General features: G+C 38.2%; 1 protein-coding gene across 2 annotated transcripts in view; it reads right to left on the bottom strand.

Moving 5' to 3' along the window:
* The window catches only part of MRE11 (MRE11 homolog, double strand break repair nuclease), a 1,653,959-nt gene that overhangs the window by 804,458 nt on the left and 827,626 nt on the right, over positions 1 to 21,875 (bottom strand). For both annotated transcript variants that reach the window (XM_044072642.1, XM_044072643.1), the window contains exon 13: positions 19,847 to 20,020. In XM_044072642.1, the coding sequence (XP_043928577.1) occupies positions 19,847 to 20,020 (174 nt within the window). The remainder of the gene's footprint in view (positions 1 to 19,846; positions 20,021 to 21,875) is intronic.

Below are 21,875 nucleotides of genomic sequence, written 5' to 3'. Positions count from 1 at the left end.
CAAAAAACTTCCCTTATAAGCAAGCATATACAGAAATTGATAAAAATAATAATCTCATCTATATCCAACCTAGCACTCAGTGGAAACATCTATTCTAATCCTGGTCCCTCTATCTCCAACCCCTCCCCTCACAATCAGACTACAAACCACATCTCCCAAATCACAGCCAATAGAAAGCCAACCAACCTCCTTCTGATAAGCCTTAATATTAGAAGTATATGCAACAAGGTGCATGAATTCCATGCCACCACAGACTTATACTCCCCTGATGTAGTGATCCTTACAGAAACATGGTTAAAACCACACAGTACTAATGAGCAAATCCTCTCTGCTGGTTACAATATACTAAGAGTAGACCAACTAAACAAAAAAGGAGGTGGTATAGCTATAATATTTACGCAGCATCTAGACATCCAGATCTTAAAGTTAGCAACTCCACAAATAGGTAAGGAAGAAATAATATATGCCAACCTTAAAATAAACCAAAATAAACCCCTAAACATAATAGGTTGCTACATCCCACCTGGCCGCAACATCCCTCCACTTGAAAACCTCCTCAGCTGGACTATCCACCACCTACCCCCAAGAAACTTTAATTCTAGGAGACTTCAACACTGACTGGCAATCCTGCTCTAGCAACCACCCAACCCATCATGTAAATCTTCATAGCTTCACCTAACTAGTCCAGTCACCTACTAGTTTAAATAACTCCAACAAACACACTACCCTTGATTGGATACTAGTCAATAAGAGCCCCCAGTCATATATAGCAGGCTGCTTATCTGACAGCCTCAGTGATCACTCCCCAACCTTCTTACTAAGAAAACACCTTTATAAAGCAAAACCCATCATCTACCGTCAAATACGCAAAAAAACTAACGTCAACCCTCTCTCATTCAGCTCATTCTTAAAAGACTGTAACTGGCAACTTCTAAAATACCTCAAACTAGATGACGCAGTTGACTACTTTAATAAAACATTCCTAAGCATCCTTAATTACCATGCCCCCATAAGACGTTCCTGAACTAGAGTCCAACAATCCCCATGGCTACAAAAAAACATGAAGTCTGAAATGAAAAACAGGGATAAAGCATGGGACAACTGGTGCAAAACCAAAACCCCCTCTACTAGGCAAAAATTCCTAGAACTACGCAATAGAACCAAAAAGCTTATAAAACAGGACAAAATCCAGTACTACCACTCTGCCCTTACCTCCTCCCAACATAACCCCAAACAATTCTGGTCCTCAATAGACTCCATCCTCCACTCAGGTAAAGTAAATACACCCACTCCTAACCTAACTCACTCCTCCGAAAATATTGCTACCTCTTTCAACAATCACTTCACACAAACCGTACTATCACTAGCTAGACAACACAAACCCCCCATAAACCCACACCATCAACTAGAAATAACAATCTCCCAACTAGCTTCTCTTTCTCTCCTGTTCCTACCGCCAAACTAAAACAACTACTAACTAAACTTAAAACCACCAGATTAGCAGCAGATAACCTCCCAGGTGAATACATTCAACTTGCAGCTGATGCTCTAGCCTACCCCGTATCACTCTTGATTAACAGATCTCTGTCAGAAAGTACTGTTCCTATACTATGGAAAGTCTCACACACAATTCCCCTACACAAAGGAGGCCCCTCCACAGATCTAACCAATTACCGCCCCATAGCTATTCTCTCGCCACTCTCCAAAATACTAGAGAGATGCATTCATTCTCAAGTCTCAGATCACCTCCTTGCTAACAACCTCCTCTCCAACACACAACACAGTTTCCGACCTAATCATAGCACTACCACCGCCTTACTTTCTTTCTCTAACACTATCCTACAAAATAAAAATGCAGGTTATCTCTCCTCAGCTACCTTCCTAGACCTCTCTAAAGCTTTCGACATGGTCACACACAAACAACTCCTCTCTCTTCTCAATAACCTATCCTTCTCTAAACCAGTCATCAACTGGTTTCATATTTACCTATCCGACCGCCAACAAACAGTTGTTTGGCAAGACAACCTATCCCCCCCAACTACCAGTCTCCATAGAAGTTCCCCAAGGGTCCATCCTGGGACCCCTACTCTTCTCTATTTTCACCAATAATCTAGCCTCAGCCACAACACATGGCACACTCGTACAATACGCTGATGACTCAACCATCATCTGCACAGCCCACTCCCTCCCAGAACTGCAAAAAGTCACACAGGAAGCATTTTCTTCTATTGAAACTTGGTTATCCGATGCCCAACTAATACTCAACCCAAACAAAACAAAATTACTAATGTTCCAACCCACCAAACTTACCCTAGACAGCTCTTACTTTAACATCACAGTGAAAGACAACACCACCATCCATCCTACAGAACACACCAAATTACTAGGAGTAGAAATAGACAATAAACTAAACTTTTGACATTCACATTTCCATGACCATTAAAAAAGTGCACAAAAAACTTGGAGCATTGCATAGAAATCAGCAACTACTTACCAAAGCAGCTAAAATTTCAGTAGCAAATTCTCATCTTATCTCTACCCTACTCTATGCCTCTCCAGTATTTACTAACCTTAGACAATGTGATCTAAATAAGCTTGAAACCTGCTACAACAAAATCGCCAAATTCGTCACAGGAGCTTCCTACCGTACTCACCACTGTCTCTCACTAGCAGAACTGGGCTGGCTAGAGCTCCCCCACCTCCTTCAGTGGTACCAACTCACACTCGCCCACAAGCTAATAAATCAACCACTAAAAGTCCCATCCCTCCAGAATCTACTCCAACCCTACATAACCACGAGACCACTAAGATCCAGCCACAAAAACCTCCTACAGGTCACAAGAGCCATTAACTCTGCTGGAGAAGCTTTATTCGCCTGCACTATAGCTAAACTCTGGAACTCCCTCCCATCCTCAATTACCTCTGTAACTTCTTGCACCCACTTAAAATCCTTACTAAAATCACACTTCAAAACTTGCCAGATATGGCCTTGCAACTCCCCCCCCACCCACTACCTCTCTCAGCCCCGATCAACAACCTACTCTTAGCAAGCTTGGCTACTAATGTTCCCAGCTACCTACCACATAATACTAACTTCTTGTAGCAAGAACTGCTAATGGCTGTTATGTACCTCAAAAACAGTTTGTATCAATTGTTCACTGATGAATCTCAACTATATTTTAACCATGTTTAGTATGTCACCATATTTTAAAATTGTACTATGCTCTACAGCTGTTTTACATCTGTTTTCTTCTTGTCTTGCGTCCTTAACTGGACTAATGTCTATATTTAAATGCTATGTTTTTTTAACTGTATAATGCAAATAATACTTAATGTGGAGCTTTTCTCCCCGGACCTCCGCGGAAAATGGACCTGTGTCCAGTCGGACTCTCCCGGTTAACAAATGTAAATAAATAAAATAAATAAATAATAAATAAATTTAGAAAATGAGGGCTGAAAAATCTTAGCAACTCCCTGGATCAATATCAAACTGTTTGAGTACCTAAGAAGAAAAAGGACTAAGCAAAAGCTCCTTTATCCAAAGGAAAATTCAAAATCACAGATTTTACTTCTTCAGAACCTTTCTGCTTATGTACCAGGCAAAACATCTCATTACAGTAGCAAATGTTGTAGTTGTGAAAACAGTCATCACATTTATATACAACCTTTAAAGAATGTTTAGACACTTTAGAAAGAGTAACATTAATATAAATTTAGAAAAGTCAAACTTCCTGAGGGTATTGTGGCAAAAAAGATCCTCACACTGTCCACACATGTTGACAAGTACTTCAACATAGGAACCTGATAGTTCAGGACTCTAAAGGCTACAGTTAAAGAAAAAAAATTATTATTCAAACCTCTCAAAGGCTTTACCATCCTTGTCTAAAGTGGTGTATGTCACATGATCGACTTCTTGGAAAAACAAAAAATATCAAAAAGACCATATGATTGAGTTTCCGAAAACTTGAACATTTAAAAAAAAAAAAAAAAAAAAATCTACCTTTATTACGATTTTGCAGGAGGGCAAGCCCCACAGCACTCCCCATACACCGTGCAAATTATATATACAAACTCCGAGATCACACTACAGTGAAGAAAAGGGTAAATTTCCTGATCCTCACTGTGCCACGATCTCCATTCAAAAGCTTCAAGCTTTCAAAAACTCAATCATATGGTTTCCACCATATGGAGTTCACGTTTCTGAAAATTCGATCAACTGATAGGGAGGGACCAGTCTAAAGATGGACCTTTAGAATTGACTAGAACCTTGTTAGCAACTGAAGATAAAATAGAAATAGCTACTGGGTCAGACCTAAGATGGAAATAAATACTTGTTAGACTGTAGAATCTTATAAAGTCTACCTGTCATTTTTAAGGACTTAAGATTGACTATCAAGATTACTGCAGGTAGAATCAAAAACATCCTCCAAGGCAGGCATAACAGGAGGAATTAATGTAGTATGTGGCACATCCACTAGTACCATACCATATGTAGTATCTACTTAAAAAGAGGGTAACATCTATTTGTTCCCACAAAAATACATTCATCCTGGTCTAAGAAAAAGAAAACTCCTCTATAGGAGAAACTGAGGAAGCACTCTCATGAGAAACAGAGCAGAGTGCTTGTGAGGAAAATACAGAAGAAGCCCTGTCCCTATCATTATCAGTATCCTCTGATAAAACATTCTCAGGATTTGTGGAATTATGAATCATGTTAAAATGTTTCTGCTGTTCCACACGACCCAAAAACTTCTATATACCCATAGCTAAGGCAAGTTAATTCATCTTTATTAACAGACTTCCTAACCAACTTGCACTTCAACAGCTCTTAATAGCTTATAAGATTCTATACCAGCCAGCCAACACACCAATACTTTCTAGCCTTATTTCACCATATAATAACCTGAAGCAACTACGTTCTTCAAATAAACTTCAGATTAATATTACCAAACCCAACAATTATGCAGGTGACTGTCTATTCTCCAACTCTGTTGGAAAAATATGGAATAAACTACCCTCTGATATCACATCTTTGACCTCTTTCCTACTTTTTAAAAGACAACTGATAATGTATCTCAATAAACATTGGCTTTGCTCCTGCACTAATCCACACTAACCTCATTTTTTTCCTTCACCCTTTCCCTTGTTAACTTTCACTGCACAAAAAAAAAAAAACAACCTTGTAAATATATATATATAAAAAAAAAAAAATTATGTTCAATTTATATTATCTGTTTAACTTGTCATAACTACTTATGTTTCTAATGTAACCTTTTATTGCCTTTTTATGATGATACTTGTTAAACTAGTGGAGCTTTTCTCCCCGGGCCTCTACTGAAAATGGACATATATCCAGCTAGATTAGCCCGGTCAACAAATGTAAAATAAATAAAATAAATAAATAAATAGACACACTGTCTTTAGATGAAATAGGTCTAACCTTTTGTTACTTTTTTTTTTCCAGGGACATAGGCAGGAGGAGACTGACTGAAGGATGGCACTTCAACCCAGGGGAATTTTTATTATTTATTTATTTTTACTGAGAAACTCTGACTGGGATTGATCCCATTTTCAATGGAGGTCCAGGTAGAAAACTTTCACAATTATTACAAATACAAGTACACAGAACATCGAAAAATACATACCTAAAGTAATGTAATAGGGTTTTTTCACTATACAAGAAAAAAAAGCTGTACAGTTTTTACAATTACAAAATACAGAAAATATTCGCGTTATATACATATATTAAACCACTGTTGCATTTTTCATTGTAAATTAGAAATGTATATAAATTAAAATTGTATGCACAGTTTATCACAGGTTGAAATGTCATATAGTAAGTAGTGAAACTGAATACATACATTTACTATATAGAGATATATGTTTAGAGATGTGTGTTAGAAATATGTTAGGATGTTTTGTCATTTAACTATTGTAAAAATGGAGTTTTCAGGAGTAAAGTACGCTGGTTAAAGTCTGTAGAGGAGATTGTAGTTTTTAATGTTAGTATGTTTGTTTTATAAAGAACATTAGTATGCAACATGCAGTGGAACATGGTGACACAGGTACTGAGAGAGACAGAGATGTTTGGTGGGACAGGGATGGGGAAAGGATAAACATATATAAGTTAGAATGAGGTTGGCTATATATGGGAGGGGAAGAGTATTTATGAGTAATAATTATATTACCCCGGCCACTCCAAGATTAAACTCCCATACCCAAAGAAGATGTTTTTCCTATGCCCAGCATGGGCACTGGAACAGCCACCAACTCCCCAGTCCACGGTGGTGGAAAGGACTACACCATTGGGTCCTGAGGAAACCACTGAGTGGTCTAAGGAACAAGCTGTGGCCATTGCAGAATCACCCAGTAATGGCTGAAGCGTAGACTGAGTCTTTGGTGTAGGTAAGGGCTCTTTACTTGCCTTTTTCTTAATAATTACAGAGGGTGGAGGCATCTCAAGACAGATATACACATTCTTGCCATGGGAAAAAAATTTTCGTCAGTATGCAGTGCTGGAACGAGTCGGCTGGAAGGTAATTTTCACTCTAGTGTTCAAAAGCAGTACATACATACTTATACTTCCCTGAACAGTCTCCCAAACATCACAAATGCAAATGCATAAGCAGTAATCTTTAGTCCTCCACAATTCAGCTGTCCCTTTTTATAGAGTGTGTCACTGAATTAAGTAAAAATAAAGGTAAGTTGTCACAAAATGCAAGCAAGCATCAAACTTTAAAGATACAATTCCTTCATTTCACTCATAAAAAGTACACAAGCAGCACATTTTTGTTTCAGAAAAAGGTGCCCCAAACCTAATTAATCAGCTACAGCTATTAAAAATTACTAATCTGGTAAGATGTTTCTGCTAAATAGTCAACACAATAAATTGCTGGTATTCTTGAAGAGACCTGATCCCAATTCTCATCTAAAAATAAAAAAAAGTAAATAAATAAATTCTGTATGGAAGGGGAGCCAGACACTTTTGAAGACTGACCTGTCATTATATCCTGGGCGGGACAGAACGCAAATAGCTACAGGCTACTACCGCAGTGAGAATAATGAGTATCGATAAATTAAACTGCCGCAGTGAGAATGAGTATCAATATATCAAGTGGATATAAAATGTGTACACACCCCTCTTAAAATGCCGTTTTTATGTGATACAAAAAAAATGAGACCACAATAAATCATTTCAAAACTTTTCCCACCTTTAATGTGAAATTTAAGTGAAGGCAGGAACTGAGAAATGTATGTAAGGTTGGAGTAAATGATAACTTGTAAAGAAAGCATATGCATACTGCATGGAATAACAAAAGAAATGGTATTATAGTTTATCTTCTATTCTGTTACTGTATACATTGCTGCTAGCTTTTAAAAATATCATGTTTAATAAATGTGCTTAAAAAAGGAGGTATTTACAATGCCCTCTCCAATCTACATTTAGATTAGTCATAATAATGAGCTTGTGTCATCTTACGTAATTTGTAATCTCATCAAGAGTGGGCTGAGTGATCTTAGCTGATAAAGAAGTGGGATATAAACAATGGCAATACATACTGCTTAGCACAGGATCTAACTTGTAGTAATAACCAGTCTGGGTTTGTATCCTAAATAACACCTGGCATTAGTAGTGATTTTTGGATGCAAGTTTGCTTAATCACCTGTCAGAACTGCTGCATCTCCTTCTTGCCTATTACTTGATCTATCACCAATAAAGACAGTGTATCTTTTACGACTAAATGAGGGGATTAATAGTCATCTTTAAGCTAAATTTCAGTAACTGCAAAGATTTTAGTGTGAAGCAGTTTAGTTCAGTGTTCAAACTAGGACCATTTATTATTCATGCTACATAAGTTTAAATGCACACTTGACAGACATTGACCATGTAAAGTGCAATAAGTGGTAAAGGTGTGGGGGCTGGTGTTAAATTCAATCTCACCAGCTAGTTTGTGTGTTTCGGCTTTTCCCAGTTAGGGGTCGCCACAGCGGAACTCCGGTCCGCTAATGATTGGTAGTTGATTTTTACGTGCCGAGTTACCAGCCCTGACACACAACCTTCAACGAAGGTACGCCCATTCACGCATGTCTCCACACAGAAGACGCTCTAGCTGTGAATCGAACCGGACAGCATCTTACTGTGAGCCGACAACGCTACCGCAGCACCACCACCGCGGATCTCAATCTCACCAGCTAGTAGTAAAGCTAAAATAATCAGAAATGTAAGTGGTTTGGAAGCCTTTAGACATGTTTCCACTGGTACCTTTCTTAAAAGTAGTTTAGTGGTGTGGAGGTAGGCTGATTTAAGTAAAGAGGAAACACATCCAGGGTACTTAACCTACAAGTTACTAAAGGTAACATGGAGTGGGCAGCGTACCAGTGGGTGGTCTTTTTTTTTTTTTTTTTAACAAGAAACATTTTTATTAAATGATCATGTATGACATAAGCAACATACATTTACATAAATGAAAACAAACCACATTGACATAATTTTAGTTGCAAACATTACACATCACTTATAATCTATCCAGCCATTGTCAGTCAAACATTATATAGCGCATTCAAATCCTGCTTTCTTCCTTGTCCTCTTCTGCATGCACTGTTCCTACAACTCCCATTTTTTTCTATGTAATTTGCTCCTACCCTTTCTTAAAGATCCCAATTCCAGTTGTTTTCTCTCTGTTATTAAATTCACTACTTCTAGTAAACTTGTTTTAGACTTTGATTTCCATTTTCTAGTAATTCCTTTTTGGCAGCCACCAAAATTGCATTCAACAAGGCCCTACTATGTCTAGGCAATTCCAATTCTGTATCATAGCTCAAAAAATAATTTCCTTAGTTACACCAATTTGCTTACCCAGTATCTCAGACAGAACTGTCTGCAGGGAATCTTTAAAGTCTGCCAACTCATTACTCTCTCAGAAAATATGTTTCCAATAATCTCTTTCTTCCCCATCACACCTTCAACATTTGCTGTCAACCTGAGGAAAAATTCTTTAGAGTCTACTTGGGGTATAAAAATACTTATGTAAACACATCGAAGGAAAAATCCTAAATCTTCTAGACTTTGTTGCATATTTGGGAGACTTACATATATCCCCCATTGTTTCTTTGTGAACTGATTACCCAACCTCTCTCCCCAATCCTTTCTAACCCTCTCTGATTAATTTTTATAGTTATCATGAAATATTTTGTACACTGTACTAATTATTCATTTTTTTAACAGCAGCTTCCATTCCAGATTATATTAAAAACTCTACCAGTGCTGGTCTTTTGCTTAGGATCTCCCTATTTCTTTCTCTTTACCTATACTCTGATATCAATCTTTTGATAGGGAAGGCAATCTCTAGCCTGCAGTTCAAATACATTATTGGCCTCTTCCCATTCTATTATACATCCTATACATAGCCCAAGCAGAAACCTAGAAATCAAAGAGAAAGAGATGATGATAGCACCGTGGGGGTGGGGGGCTCAAGAAACAAGGAGACACTGGGATGTTTGATGCAGGCCTTTAAGGAGCATAACAATAATCATAAAGAATATCATATCTATAAAGTAGCAGAAAGTATCCTAAGAACTAAGCCAACACAGGAATGGAGAAAGGAGATTCTGCTGATAGGGATGACTGTAATTAGGGACATAGACAATAGGCAACAGGGGGCTGGAATTTATTGGAGAAAACTGGTAAAGGAACCAAGGTATTGGGAGCAAATAACTAGAGTGGGAAAGATGATAGAATGGGAAGACGTCAAAAATTTATTTGGACTGCAGTTAGAGATTGCCTTCCCTATCAAAGACTGATGTTAGAGTATAGGCAAAGAGAAAGAAATGGGGTTCCTAAACAAAAGACCAACACTGACAGAGTTTTTAGTAGAATCTAGAACAGAAGCTGTCATTAAAAAAGGAATAATTAGTAGGGCATATAAAATAGCTATAAGAATCAATCAGAGGAGGTTAGATAAGCAAGGCACAAAGAAACAATAGAAGGATATATGTATATCGCCCAAACATGCAACAAAATCTAGAAGATTTTGGATTTTTGCCTGGAAATGTTTACATAGACATTTTTATACCCCAAGTAGCCTCCAGAGAATTTTTCCTCAGGTAGATAGCAAATGTTGGAGGTGCGACAGGGAAGAAAGGTAATTGGGAACATATTTTCTGGGACTGGGTTGAGTTGGCAGACTTTAAGGATTCCCTGCGGGATGCACTGTTGGAGATGCTGGGTGGGTAGATTGGTGTGATGAGGGAGATGATTTTTCTGAACTATGATACAGAATCGGAATTGCCTAGACAAGGTAAGGCCTTGCTGTATATAATTACAGTGGCTGCCAGAAAAGCAATTACTAGAAAATGGAAATCAAATCTAAACCAACTATATCAGTAGTAGTGAATATAGTAACAGAGATAAAATAACTGGAATTGAGATCTTTAGAAAAGAGTTGGAGCAAACTACATAGGAAAAAAAATACATACAGGGGATAAATGAGGTTTTAAAAGAAGGCAGGACTTAAATGAGCTTTGTAATGTTTGAATGAAAATGATTGGGTAGATTATAAGTGATGTATAATGTATGCAATTAGGAGTGTGTCAGTATGGTTTATGATGTAAATTACTTGCAACTAGGATTGTATCTGTGTGGTTTGTTTTCATTTATAAAAATATACATTCATATAAATGTATGACTGCCTATGTCGTAAGTTTTTTATTTATTTTATTTATTTATTTAACATTTGTTAACCGGGAAAGTCTGACTTGGAACGAAGTCAGTTTTCAGCGGAGGCCCAGGGAGAAATGCTCCAGACGCATGTCTTTATAATGATGATGTAAGTGATGGCTTAATAAAGATGTTTCTTGTTTATATAAATATATATATATATATATATATATATATATATATAAATATATATATATATATAAAAAAAAGAATTTTGACCAAGCTATTTATTGGGCATGAAAAATTAGTCAGCATGAAGTCATGCATTATTTGTGTGCCCTATTAACCTTCTATTTCACCAGTTGACCATGGAAAACAGCTGCAGACAAAGACCATTCTGTGTTTCTATACTTCTGCAAGTGTCAGCACAAACAGCAATACACTCCTTACTAAATGCATCACCTGTAACAGTTTTGCCCATTAATGTATACTCTTTAAAATTAGAAATATGGCACCTTTCAGTCCTTTACAGAGGAGAAGTATCCAGAGTGTCAAGTAGAAAGAACTCTCCATCACATTCTCAATATCTTTTTTTTCCTGCAACATTGTCAAGTTAGTGACTGTATCATCTCTGAAGAAGTAAACTGAACACATAATCAGAACAAGCACCACTGTAATGCTGTACTGCACTGACATTATTAGAATATGAGTGCAGACACTTGGTGTGGGGAAATAACTCATAGACTTCAGATTTTTCTTAGCATCAAAACTCAGTGTGTTACATGATGAATGAATAATGCTGCTTTTTATAATGCAAGACACCCTCCTTCAGAGTAGGATAATAGTCTAAATTCAGGAATGGAAAGTAGTAGTGCTCTGACAACAGCTGCGACAAAGATGGATGCTAAATACTCAGGATGAAATGGAGTACACTGTGAAGAAAGCATAGCTATATCTTCAATTAAATTTAAAATGGTCAAAAAATAAAATGACCATGTAACTTTAACATAAAGAACTCCAATAAAAAAAAAGTAAGCCAGTGAAAATGTGTTCACCTGACTTTATCAGACTGGTTAAACTAATCAATTAACATGTTGAAATAACACAGTTTAACATTCATTTGTATAAAGCCATCCTACAAATATCTATGCACTGTAGATCAAACTACAGGGCCTACTCCAGGTCTGGTACTGGCTGTTTTCCATAATGGTCTGCCCAGTGCTTGCGACTCTTGTTCCCACCAACCTTTAGAATTATATATGGTGTCTAGACCCTGATCCCTAAACAATGACATGGAGAATCCCAGTGGACATCCCCTCACCACTCACCTTTGGTGCAGAAAACTGTGGATTCTATTTCCACAACAGGCAGTTAGATTCATTTTCCAGTGCTGACACTGTAGTGCAGCATTAGGCGCACTACACTTTTGAGTATGCCATCCTTCAAATGAGATGTTAAACTGAGGCCTCATTTGCCTGCGTTGGTGGTATCTCAGGTTTATGTAAAAGATCCTATATCACTTATCAAGAAGAAAAGGGAAAAGGTCCCAGTGGCCTAACCAAATTTCCCCTAGACAGTATGAATATCACTTCAGGTCTTCCCTAAAGAAAGGCCACTAGCCTCTTGGGACTAACACGGTCAACAAAGTAGAAAGGATGATTACAAATAACTATGAAGGAAGTACACAACTTCAGATAAAGTAAAATTCAGGATAAAACAGTACACACCTTCAGATAAACTAAAATTCAGGATAAAACAAAGTACAGTCTTCAAGATGGACATAATAAGAATGGCTAGTTAAACACTGCAAAGGCTTCAAAGATTAATCTATGGAACAGACAGTGCAGGATGGGCACTCTAAATGGTGGATTCTGCCTCATATTATCCAAGTTTTTAATGACATCCCTTTGCTACACAGTTAAAAAGAAGAGCTAAATTGGTTTAAACATCAAAATCAACTAGCACACTCTGGAGGATGCAAAAATTTAAGCACAGATTGTTGACTTGAACATCTTCTTGCAGAAGACTGTACATTTACCAAGACTCAAGAACAAATTAGATAACTATATTCACAGTAATTGTGATGGGCTGCTCTGTGAGTTTACTACTGTACTTAGACAACAATACAATCACTGTGTAGCTAGCCATTCTGGTGGCAAAGAAGGATAAAGCCCTGTCTATGACTCATGCAACCTGAATTCAATTAGGGGTTAAGGTGACTGATGGATACAGTGGGGAGAGATGGGCATTACCATCCCGGGGTGGATGGACAGATCTATGGAAGTTGACTGTGTCGATCCCTGGTGGAGGTTGTGGGAGGCACACCGGTTGGTGTGTCTAAACAGGTGTACAGGAGGTGGGGATATGCCTCACTTCTCTACTGCAATTCCCCTTCATGTACGCCATAAGGTCCAGAAGGGATTGGGAGATGGGTATGTAATAAGTAACCATTCCACCGACCCACTACCCCCATTGGATGGACAGACACAGCATGCTCACAGACTGCCTAGTTCCATGACTGGCCCCAGCAAAAACAGATTAAAGTCTGGGAGGGAGCAAAGGAGACAGTCGCTTGACCTGGAGTGGAGAGTACCAATGTGCTGGGCTGGTGCAATGAATGATGGTGAAAGGACCAAAAAAAAAAATCATTGTCCAGCCAACATGTGAAATCTAGTTTACAAGCATAATGAGGTAAAATCAGAATACAGTAAACTCTCAGTTAACTGGCACCCATGGGGATTGGTAGATGCCGGATAACTGCAGTTTCTGGTTGCTTAAGAGGTACTATTAAAAATAGGCCTGACTAATACTGTACCCTATATAGTATTTGTTTGGTTTGACTTGTTGTCAGGTTGGGGAGAGAGGGAATTTATTCCTATCTTCCTTTTTAAAACTCGAAAACTCTAAAAATTTAAGGCATGTTTTTGTGGGGGGCAAACAAAAAATGCAACGTGAAAATTGCACTGTATTTCTTCGATATTTTTTTGCCAGTTGCTTGAGAGTGCTGGTTGCTTGAGATCCGGTTAACTGAGAGTTTACTGTATACAGACTACATCACTTTTACTGTAACCCTAATACGGAAATGCATTCATGTGAGGCTTGGAAAAATCTATTTACCTTTCAGCAATACTTAAAAATATGTAAGGATTACACCAATTAAGAATGTAAGTGTTCAGTAACAATACTTTTAATGAATTACATGTGCTCCCAGCTGTGAAGTACTTTAATCATACCTCTCAACTATACCTCATGTAGTGAAAGTTTCTCATTTTCAAGTCTTAAAAATTCTATCTTCAATGTTGTTCCACAATGAATGGGTATGCCGCCCATTCATTGCAAAGATTTTTTTCAACAAATATGCATGTTAAATAATACTTAGTAATAATACATCATAGGTTCACAGATGATTACTAGGCTAATGGCACAACAGCTTTTACAAGCCAAGCCTATAATACCCAGTATATGACAATATTACATCTTACATTATATCTTAATTCCCCAGATATGGGAAGGAGTAGTAACAGGATAAGGGGGTCTTTGGGTGTTGGAGCCTTGAGTAATTTTACAGACTGCCTCTACCATAAGGGACGTGGGCAGTATACCAGGAGTGAATTTATGGTTATCCATCCATTTAACAAAATTCTTCTTGAAGAGAGTGAGGGACAGGCTTTGCTTTACAAAGATGAGAAGTTTATTCCACAAAGGAGGTAGCCTTTGGGATATGAATCTGTCTCTCCAGCAAGTTCTTTTAGAGTCACAAATAAAGTTCAGTTCCACAGAATGCGTAACCCCTCATATAATTTTTCTTGTGAAAATGTAACAGTTTCATTAGGGCTGGATCAGAGAATGCCTTGTAGATCAGGCATAAGTCACTTCTCAATAAATGATATGAGACTGAGTAAAAGGGATAGGGCCTTTAATCAGTCTGCATAAGACATGTGTCTTACACTTTGTATTTTTTAGTGAGAAACCTCCTGGGCTGTTCCAGGTGGTGTGAGTGCCTGGTTAGGTACATGCAGAAAGGAGCATTGTGCTCCATTATGAACCCGATGAGGGCCAAGTACAATGGCACTATGACTTCCGTTGACATTACTGCCATGCCTTTACTTATACGTTGAGTCACACAGAAGGATTCTTCACTATAGTATGGTCAAAGTTTAAGTTAAGATCTGTCTGCTACTCCTAGGTCCCTCACCACTTGGTCTACTTTTATGGGTGTGCTATAAATAATATAATTTGTAGGGATATTGGATTTACCAAAGGGGATAATTATGCATTTTTTTAGCATTTATTCTCAGACCATGGTTTTGGCACCAGTCTTTTGTAATTATTAGGCCTGTTTGTAGGATGTCAACATCATTTGGGGATTCAGTGACTGCTCCCAGATTACAGCTGTTGGCAAACTTGGTGAGCAAGAGGCCCCCAACATTAGCCTTCACTTCAGAGAAGTATATACCAAACATGAGGGTTCCCAACACAGAGTAGGATGAGACACCACTATTAACAGGTTTCTTATCAGAAATGGATTCACCTATCTGGGCAACATGTGTCCCTTCAGTGAGCCAGTCTGCTATCCATCTGACAATATAGGGGTTTACGCTTAACTCAGTAAGTTTATCTATGATCCCAGAGTGGGGGATTGTATCGAAAACTTTGGTCAGGTCTAGATAAGCAGTGTGTGTTATTTTACCCTCATCCATGGCCCTGGTAACTTTACCAAAGAAATCCACCAGATTGAGCAGGTAAGACCTTCCTTTGACAAAGCCAAATTTTGGTGTTTGGAGATTTCCTATGTCATTACTGATCAGGTCTATGATAATTCTCTCCATGGCCTTATGATACGGCTGGTCAAGCTTATGGGTATGTAGTTCCCTGGTCAATTGATGGGCCCCCACCTTGTGCAGAGGGATGACTGCAACAGTCCTCCATTCCTCTAGTACAAAGCCCATCTGGTGGCTGTAGTCAGAGTATTTCTAGTGGCACTGATAGATTCCGTTTTAAGCTATTTAAGAAGCATCCTGGAATGTTGTCTGGACGCATAGAGGATGTGTAATTTTGGCTTTGTTCAGCACAGTAATGACCAGTAGGGGGATGGTGGCGGGTATTTCTTTGAACGTGGTAGGAGGTGATGGGGGGGGGTTGAATTGAACTTGTTGGTCAGCAGGCTTGCTATAGCTTCAAACTGGGTGTAAATGTTGTTGTACATGATTAACCTGGCACACTGCTGAGTGTTTCCCCTGAGGTTACGAATATAATTAAAAAAAAAGCCTTATGGTTATCTTTCACCTGGGAGGCTATCTTTGCCTTGAAGTTTGTTTTGGCAAACTTAACCAGCTCTCTAATTTGTTTGTCATTTTGCACTGTTATGTCTGTTCCTTCTTGGCTTTGCAGAGGATTTTATTTCCATTTTGTTGAATAGCCTGTTTATTCTAGGAACCACCAGGGTGGTTTATTTTTGCAAGTAATCATAGATTCGGCTCGGACCAGTACTGCCTCTTCTATGCAGCTATGAATGTGGTTGTACAGTGCTTTTGTGTACAGCTCAGAGTAGGCCTCAGTGTCTTCTGGATTTGGAGGAGCTTAAAAGTTTAATAAGCTGTCATTAAGTCGAAGATAATTCACCTTAGCAAAATTCTTAACAGGTCAGGAGTTTGATGGGGGTTTTAGGTTAGTTTTAATATTAAAGAAGATCATTTTGTGGTCAGATCTTACCAGGAGGGGCTTAATGCACGGGAAGGAGCAACATAACCCCATGTTTGTAAGTACTAGGTCTAGGATATTTGTACCGCTAGTTGGGCTAACTAGTTGCTCCAGGGTGCTTGTGCTGACGAAGTTTAAAAGCCTCTGAGCAAGTGAATAATGGGTTGTATAAGTCTCCCAGTTTATGGAGGGATAGTTGAAATCACCCTTAAGTATGATGTTAGGATGAATGCTAAGAGATTCCAGCAGGTTTCGGAAGGAGGTGTGGTTTTCTAGACTCATATTAGGGGATCTGTAGCTAGCAAGGATATGATAGGGGGTCACACCTATGGTTAGTTGGGCATGGAGCAGCTCAAGCGAGTCACGTTGCTGGACCAGTCTAGCAATGTACTTGTCTTTTATGAACACTGAGACATATCTGCCCTTTGTTTTATCCTAAGCTGAGGGGATTGAAATGTATGAAAGGCACTGTAGCATTTGATGGCCGGGGTGCTTTCCATGGATCTGAACCATTGTTCTGTTACTGCACATATGTCTGCCTTCTCCAAGGTAAGGAGTGCTTCCAGGGAGTACAGTTTAACTCCTAGCAATGACCAGCAGTACCTTTAGGTAGCCATAAGTGATTTTTGTTAAGTTGGAGGGTTTAACACTTTGCATGGCCTAAAATGGCACTATGGGAATAGATAAAGTTTTTTCCAGTATCCAAACTCAAGTAGTAACAAGTACAAACCATCTCTGACAAAGCATCATAGTTTGTTGATCATGTCTTCCCAGGCAAACATATAATGGATTCCTTTGTTGTGACACCAGCACTAAGCCAACTGTTGAAGACAATCATTTTTTTGCTGGTACTGTGGCATCATCATTGGTGAAGGGAAGATGCTACTCAAGTCTAGATTCATACCCACCTGGGACAAATATTTAAAGAGCTTTATCATGTCTCTCTTCATACAGCCCAGTGAGGTACATCTTAGGTCATTTATGCCCACGTGGACTATGACCATGTCATACTGGTACTTGTGGTTTAAAGACCTAAGTGCAGGCTTGATCTAGTGGATCCTGCCTCCAGACAGACAGCTCACTGTGATTTCTCCTTGTTTAGCCTGGTAAGGGGGGGGCATCAGTATGTCTTACAATGGAATCCCCACTAACTAGAATGTTTGGCTGTGTGGTGTGTTGCCTTACAAGCTTGGAAGCATAGCTACTATGATTTTCAGTGTTACATGTTGTGTGAGGTGCTGTCTTTCCTGAATGTGCATGGGGCCAATGAGAGATACTTTTAAGAGGTCTTGGAGGTCTGGGTAGATTACAAATGAGTACCTCCACATATGTGGGTTTATGTGGTTGTTCCTTAGTGTTAGCAGTGAGTGTTTTGGGCATAACACTGACAACGTGATTTGCATTTTTCGTGCGTTTATGTGAGAGCTTTGCCTCCAACAACACTGTATATCTATATTTCAAAGACATGTATTTGGAGTGTTTCTCCCCGGGCCTATACTGAAAATAGGCTCTGTCCTAGTTGGACTTTCCCAGTCAACAAATGTTAAATAAATAAATATTTCTCACACAGTGTTTGTCTGTTCTAAAATTAAATGGTTGGCAGTGAGCATGTGGCAGTTACCACACATTAATTTATCAAAACAACTTGTTTTAACTATTAAGATTCACACATTCACAGGTAAACACTAAATAGCTGCTCTTGCAGGCCATTTTAACAATAGCAAAATTTCCCTTCAAAGGTGAGAATTAAACCATGTGCCTTGTGACTGAGATCAACAGTTTAACCTACTACCTACCCCAACTCCTTAAGACAATAACCAGAGTTCAGAATCAAACTCTGTACCTTTTATCTCTGAGGTAAAGACCTTAACCAGTATGCCAACCCTTTAAGAAACAAGTAATAACCATGCTGTGAACTTCCTAAGTTGAAATCATTAGCAAGTGCACCAGATTTTGCCAATTTGTTCCACACTGTGACAGTGTTCCACATTTTGGATGGGAGGGGGGTTGGGGGATATGACCTTAACTTGTGGCTATGCTCCTGAATAAGAACCTTGTCTTGTACAAAACAGGCAATACTGAACGCTGTCTCAATGTAAATTGGTTCATAATGCCAGAAAGGAACCGTGAGATAAGACACCCATGACAAATATGATAAACATAGTACAGGTGCTTGTTCTTTTCTTCAACAAAGATGAAAGGATTCAACAGCAACACTGCCAATAATGCAGGAAAGTGACAGAGAATAGTGAACACTATCTCCAGGTGTCATCAGAGTATACCAGTATTACCAAATTCACCTGCAGTAGCTCAGATGCTGACACTCCTGATGATTTACAGGCAGAAGCTGTCTGTGCTTACTGCTAATGCTGCATTTGTTAACTTTATTATTCTGATCATACCCTACTACATGCTCACTGCTACTACACTTATTTCAGTTACCTGACCCAGTCAAAGCAAAAATCTCATCTTAAACAGAAGTATAAAGCAAACTAAGTACATGTAACATACTTAGTACTATCAGATAACATACTTTGATAATGACAGAAAAAAGAGAATATGTTTTTAGTTAAAGGAGTATTTACTTCATACCCAGCACAGTATCTCTTCCAAGGAGGGCAACAGCAGTAAAAAAAAAAAAAAAAAGTTTTCTTCAAAAGCTGATTTGTACAGCGGAAACAATAGCTATGGGATCCAAATATGCTTTGTGCAACTCAAAAGGAGATTAGTGAACCAGAGAATGATTTAAATAGAAAATAAATTATTGCATTCATCTTTCAGTTCAGTATTTCCACATGAAAGACCACAGTGCTGATACAAATAAAGTGCATTCATTCATAAAAGAAATCAAGGCAAAAATGATATTAGAAAGGCAACACTTAAATGAAGGAAAGACACTTGACGCCCACCGATGCACATACCAACATACAGTCTAAAAGTGAAGAAAACAAACCCAATTTAATTTCAGATGAAATGGGATGCACTAAATGTCAAAATGTCAGCTGGTATCAAATGTTACAAAAATCAAAGAACAAATTAAATCACAATTTATTTTTTTACACCAATGAATCCAATACTACTGAGAATATGGAGACATTTACGCCAAAGCAAACAGTTACAAAGATAGTAATGTATCCGGCTTTAATAATGAATTTAAACTTAAAAGGGTCTCTGGTAGAGGTTCACCACCCCTTAGAAGTGGTTAGCAGAGGCTGGCAGCTAGAAGACACCTGTACAGTTTTAATGCAGCTGACATCAAATGTGATCCTATCTGCTTACTATTCATGAAAGCCTAGTAATAGTAACGGATTCATGGAAATTTTAATAAGCTACCTCTTTAAATACATTTCAAACACTCTTGTGCCCTGCATTTATCATGAATTATGTAAAGGCATTGCAGCTTAGGCTCGAAATTAAGCCCACTTGCACATTTTTATAAATACAAACATTAACAGAAATACAAAAAAAGGACACTAACAAACCACTAACCTCTTCATCAATTGTCTCTTCAACTGCATCTATATGACGTTCTTTGAGGAATCGTTGTGTTTTTTCCAGCTGAAATTTCACCAGTTCCTCTATAGCATCCTTTTCCTCCTTGTCCACAAATTCTTGCACAGCTTCTCCCATTCCCCTCTCAGTCAGAAGTGAAAGCTGCACATTCTGGGGGTTGTAAACACAAAAAAATACACTAATCACTCAATTATAATGTAACAGTATTGCAATGACATTACTGGATAAATGACCCAATAGTTGTAGATGCATCACGTCTTAAAATAAATAAAACCAAATAAAAGAAAACAATGCTGATAAGTTACCACTTATTACTGGATAAATAATTATTTTAAGCTACTACATTAGAGAATGCAAAGGTCTTTAACAAAACTCCATAAAATGCAGTGCAAAAGTAAAAGATCCATTATGATCCCAACCCCAAAATTAAACTATGAGGAGACCAACTTGTATCACTGTTTTTTTTTTTTTTTTTTTTGTAATCAGAGGTGGACAGCACAAGCTCGATGGCATGAAAAGTGCATATGTGATTCCTTACCACATCCACAGCAGGAGTAAGACAAAGGCAAGAAACTAGAAACCATTTGCTTTGCTGTTACTATTAATAAAAAAATGCACCTATTCACTTCCGGTGAACAGAACTGTTGTGCATTAAGAGGTCAGTAATGCTTAAAACCTCTTAATCCTTTTCAAACTAAATATGTAAATGCAGTACAGGATCTGATTAAATCAACGAAGCAAAAAAATATTTTGTTAAGTGAGGGGAAGGAACAGTGAAAGGGAGGGTGTTACTGAACAGCGCTTCATTTATTAATTTTCAATATCCACCTTGCTATGTTCATGGTTAAGAGGAGCCAGAGCCTACTCTGGCAAGAAATAGGTGTGTGTCAAGGAACAAATCCTAGATGTAATGCCAGGATGAATTAACACACACACACACACACACACACACACACACACACACACACACACACACACACTGTGTTACAGTGGAAGTGAAAGGGTTAAAGCTGCTATGACGAACCTGCTCTGAGCCAGTAATCAATGAATCTCAATCCTCACCACTGACACTGGTGAGGGACATTCACTTGGAACAAAAATGGATACACACAGTATCTTTAGATGCAGCTCTCTGCACCAAGCACAATTTCCCTTAACTCATTTACTCCAATGGCGCTCAGGAAGTTTACAATTTAACTTCCAATGGGCAGAGCCTAAGCCTTTTGACAAAATCAAATTATGTCCTCACATTTCAAATAAATGTTCATATTTCTGGAACCATAGGGATAATGAAAAGTATAAATGGCAAACACTTCAGCATGAACTATTTTTATAGTGGTAGTACTCTTTAGGTTCTAGATCGTAAACTGAATTTTATAAGTTACAGTAAACACAGTAACTATTACATTTGTAATATTTTGTAAACAATTTACAATATCTCAACAGCCACTAAAGTTACACACATACTGTCAACAGTGTTTTATTCGTCTAGCTGACAGCTTTCATATGAAGCTAAAGAGTTATGTCCGTGTCTCTTGGTTGCTGAGATATTTAGAAAAATGTGAAAATTATATCTATATAACTTAATATCATAAAAACAACAGTTAATATCGATTTACTTGCAGTAGACAGAGGTCAAATATTAGTGCAGTTCAGTTTGCCATTGTGTAAGCTTTAAGATGAAATGTTTTAAATCCTTGTACATAGCATGGTTTTGGAATTACTGATGCAAATATGAACAAAAAATATTTGACGCCTAAAGGCATCAGTAGGAGTTAACTGTAGATACAACTGGAGGTGTCACTCGGATTTAATGAGTTAAGAGTACACAGGGAACACACACAGTCCTGGGGGGTGGGTTTCTGTCACTCTATCCAAGCCCCCAAATAAGACTCCCCACTGACACAGCTATAGAGTTGAGTCCTCAGCCGAGCATTCCAAGTCCTTCACCACTCTCTCTGTGAAACCAGTGCTCTGTGTCCCTGTTCCAATTAGTTGACACACA

The sequence above is a fragment of the Protopterus annectens genome, chromosome 5.part0, assembly GCF_019279795.1.
Source record: "Protopterus annectens isolate FY-2018-M chromosome 5.part0, PAN1.0, whole genome shotgun sequence".
Classification (NCBI taxonomy): Eukaryota; Metazoa; Chordata; order Ceratodontiformes; family Protopteridae; genus Protopterus; species Protopterus annectens.
The sequence above is the reverse complement of the archived record's forward strand: the minus strand, read 5'-3'. Positions and strand labels throughout refer to the sequence as shown.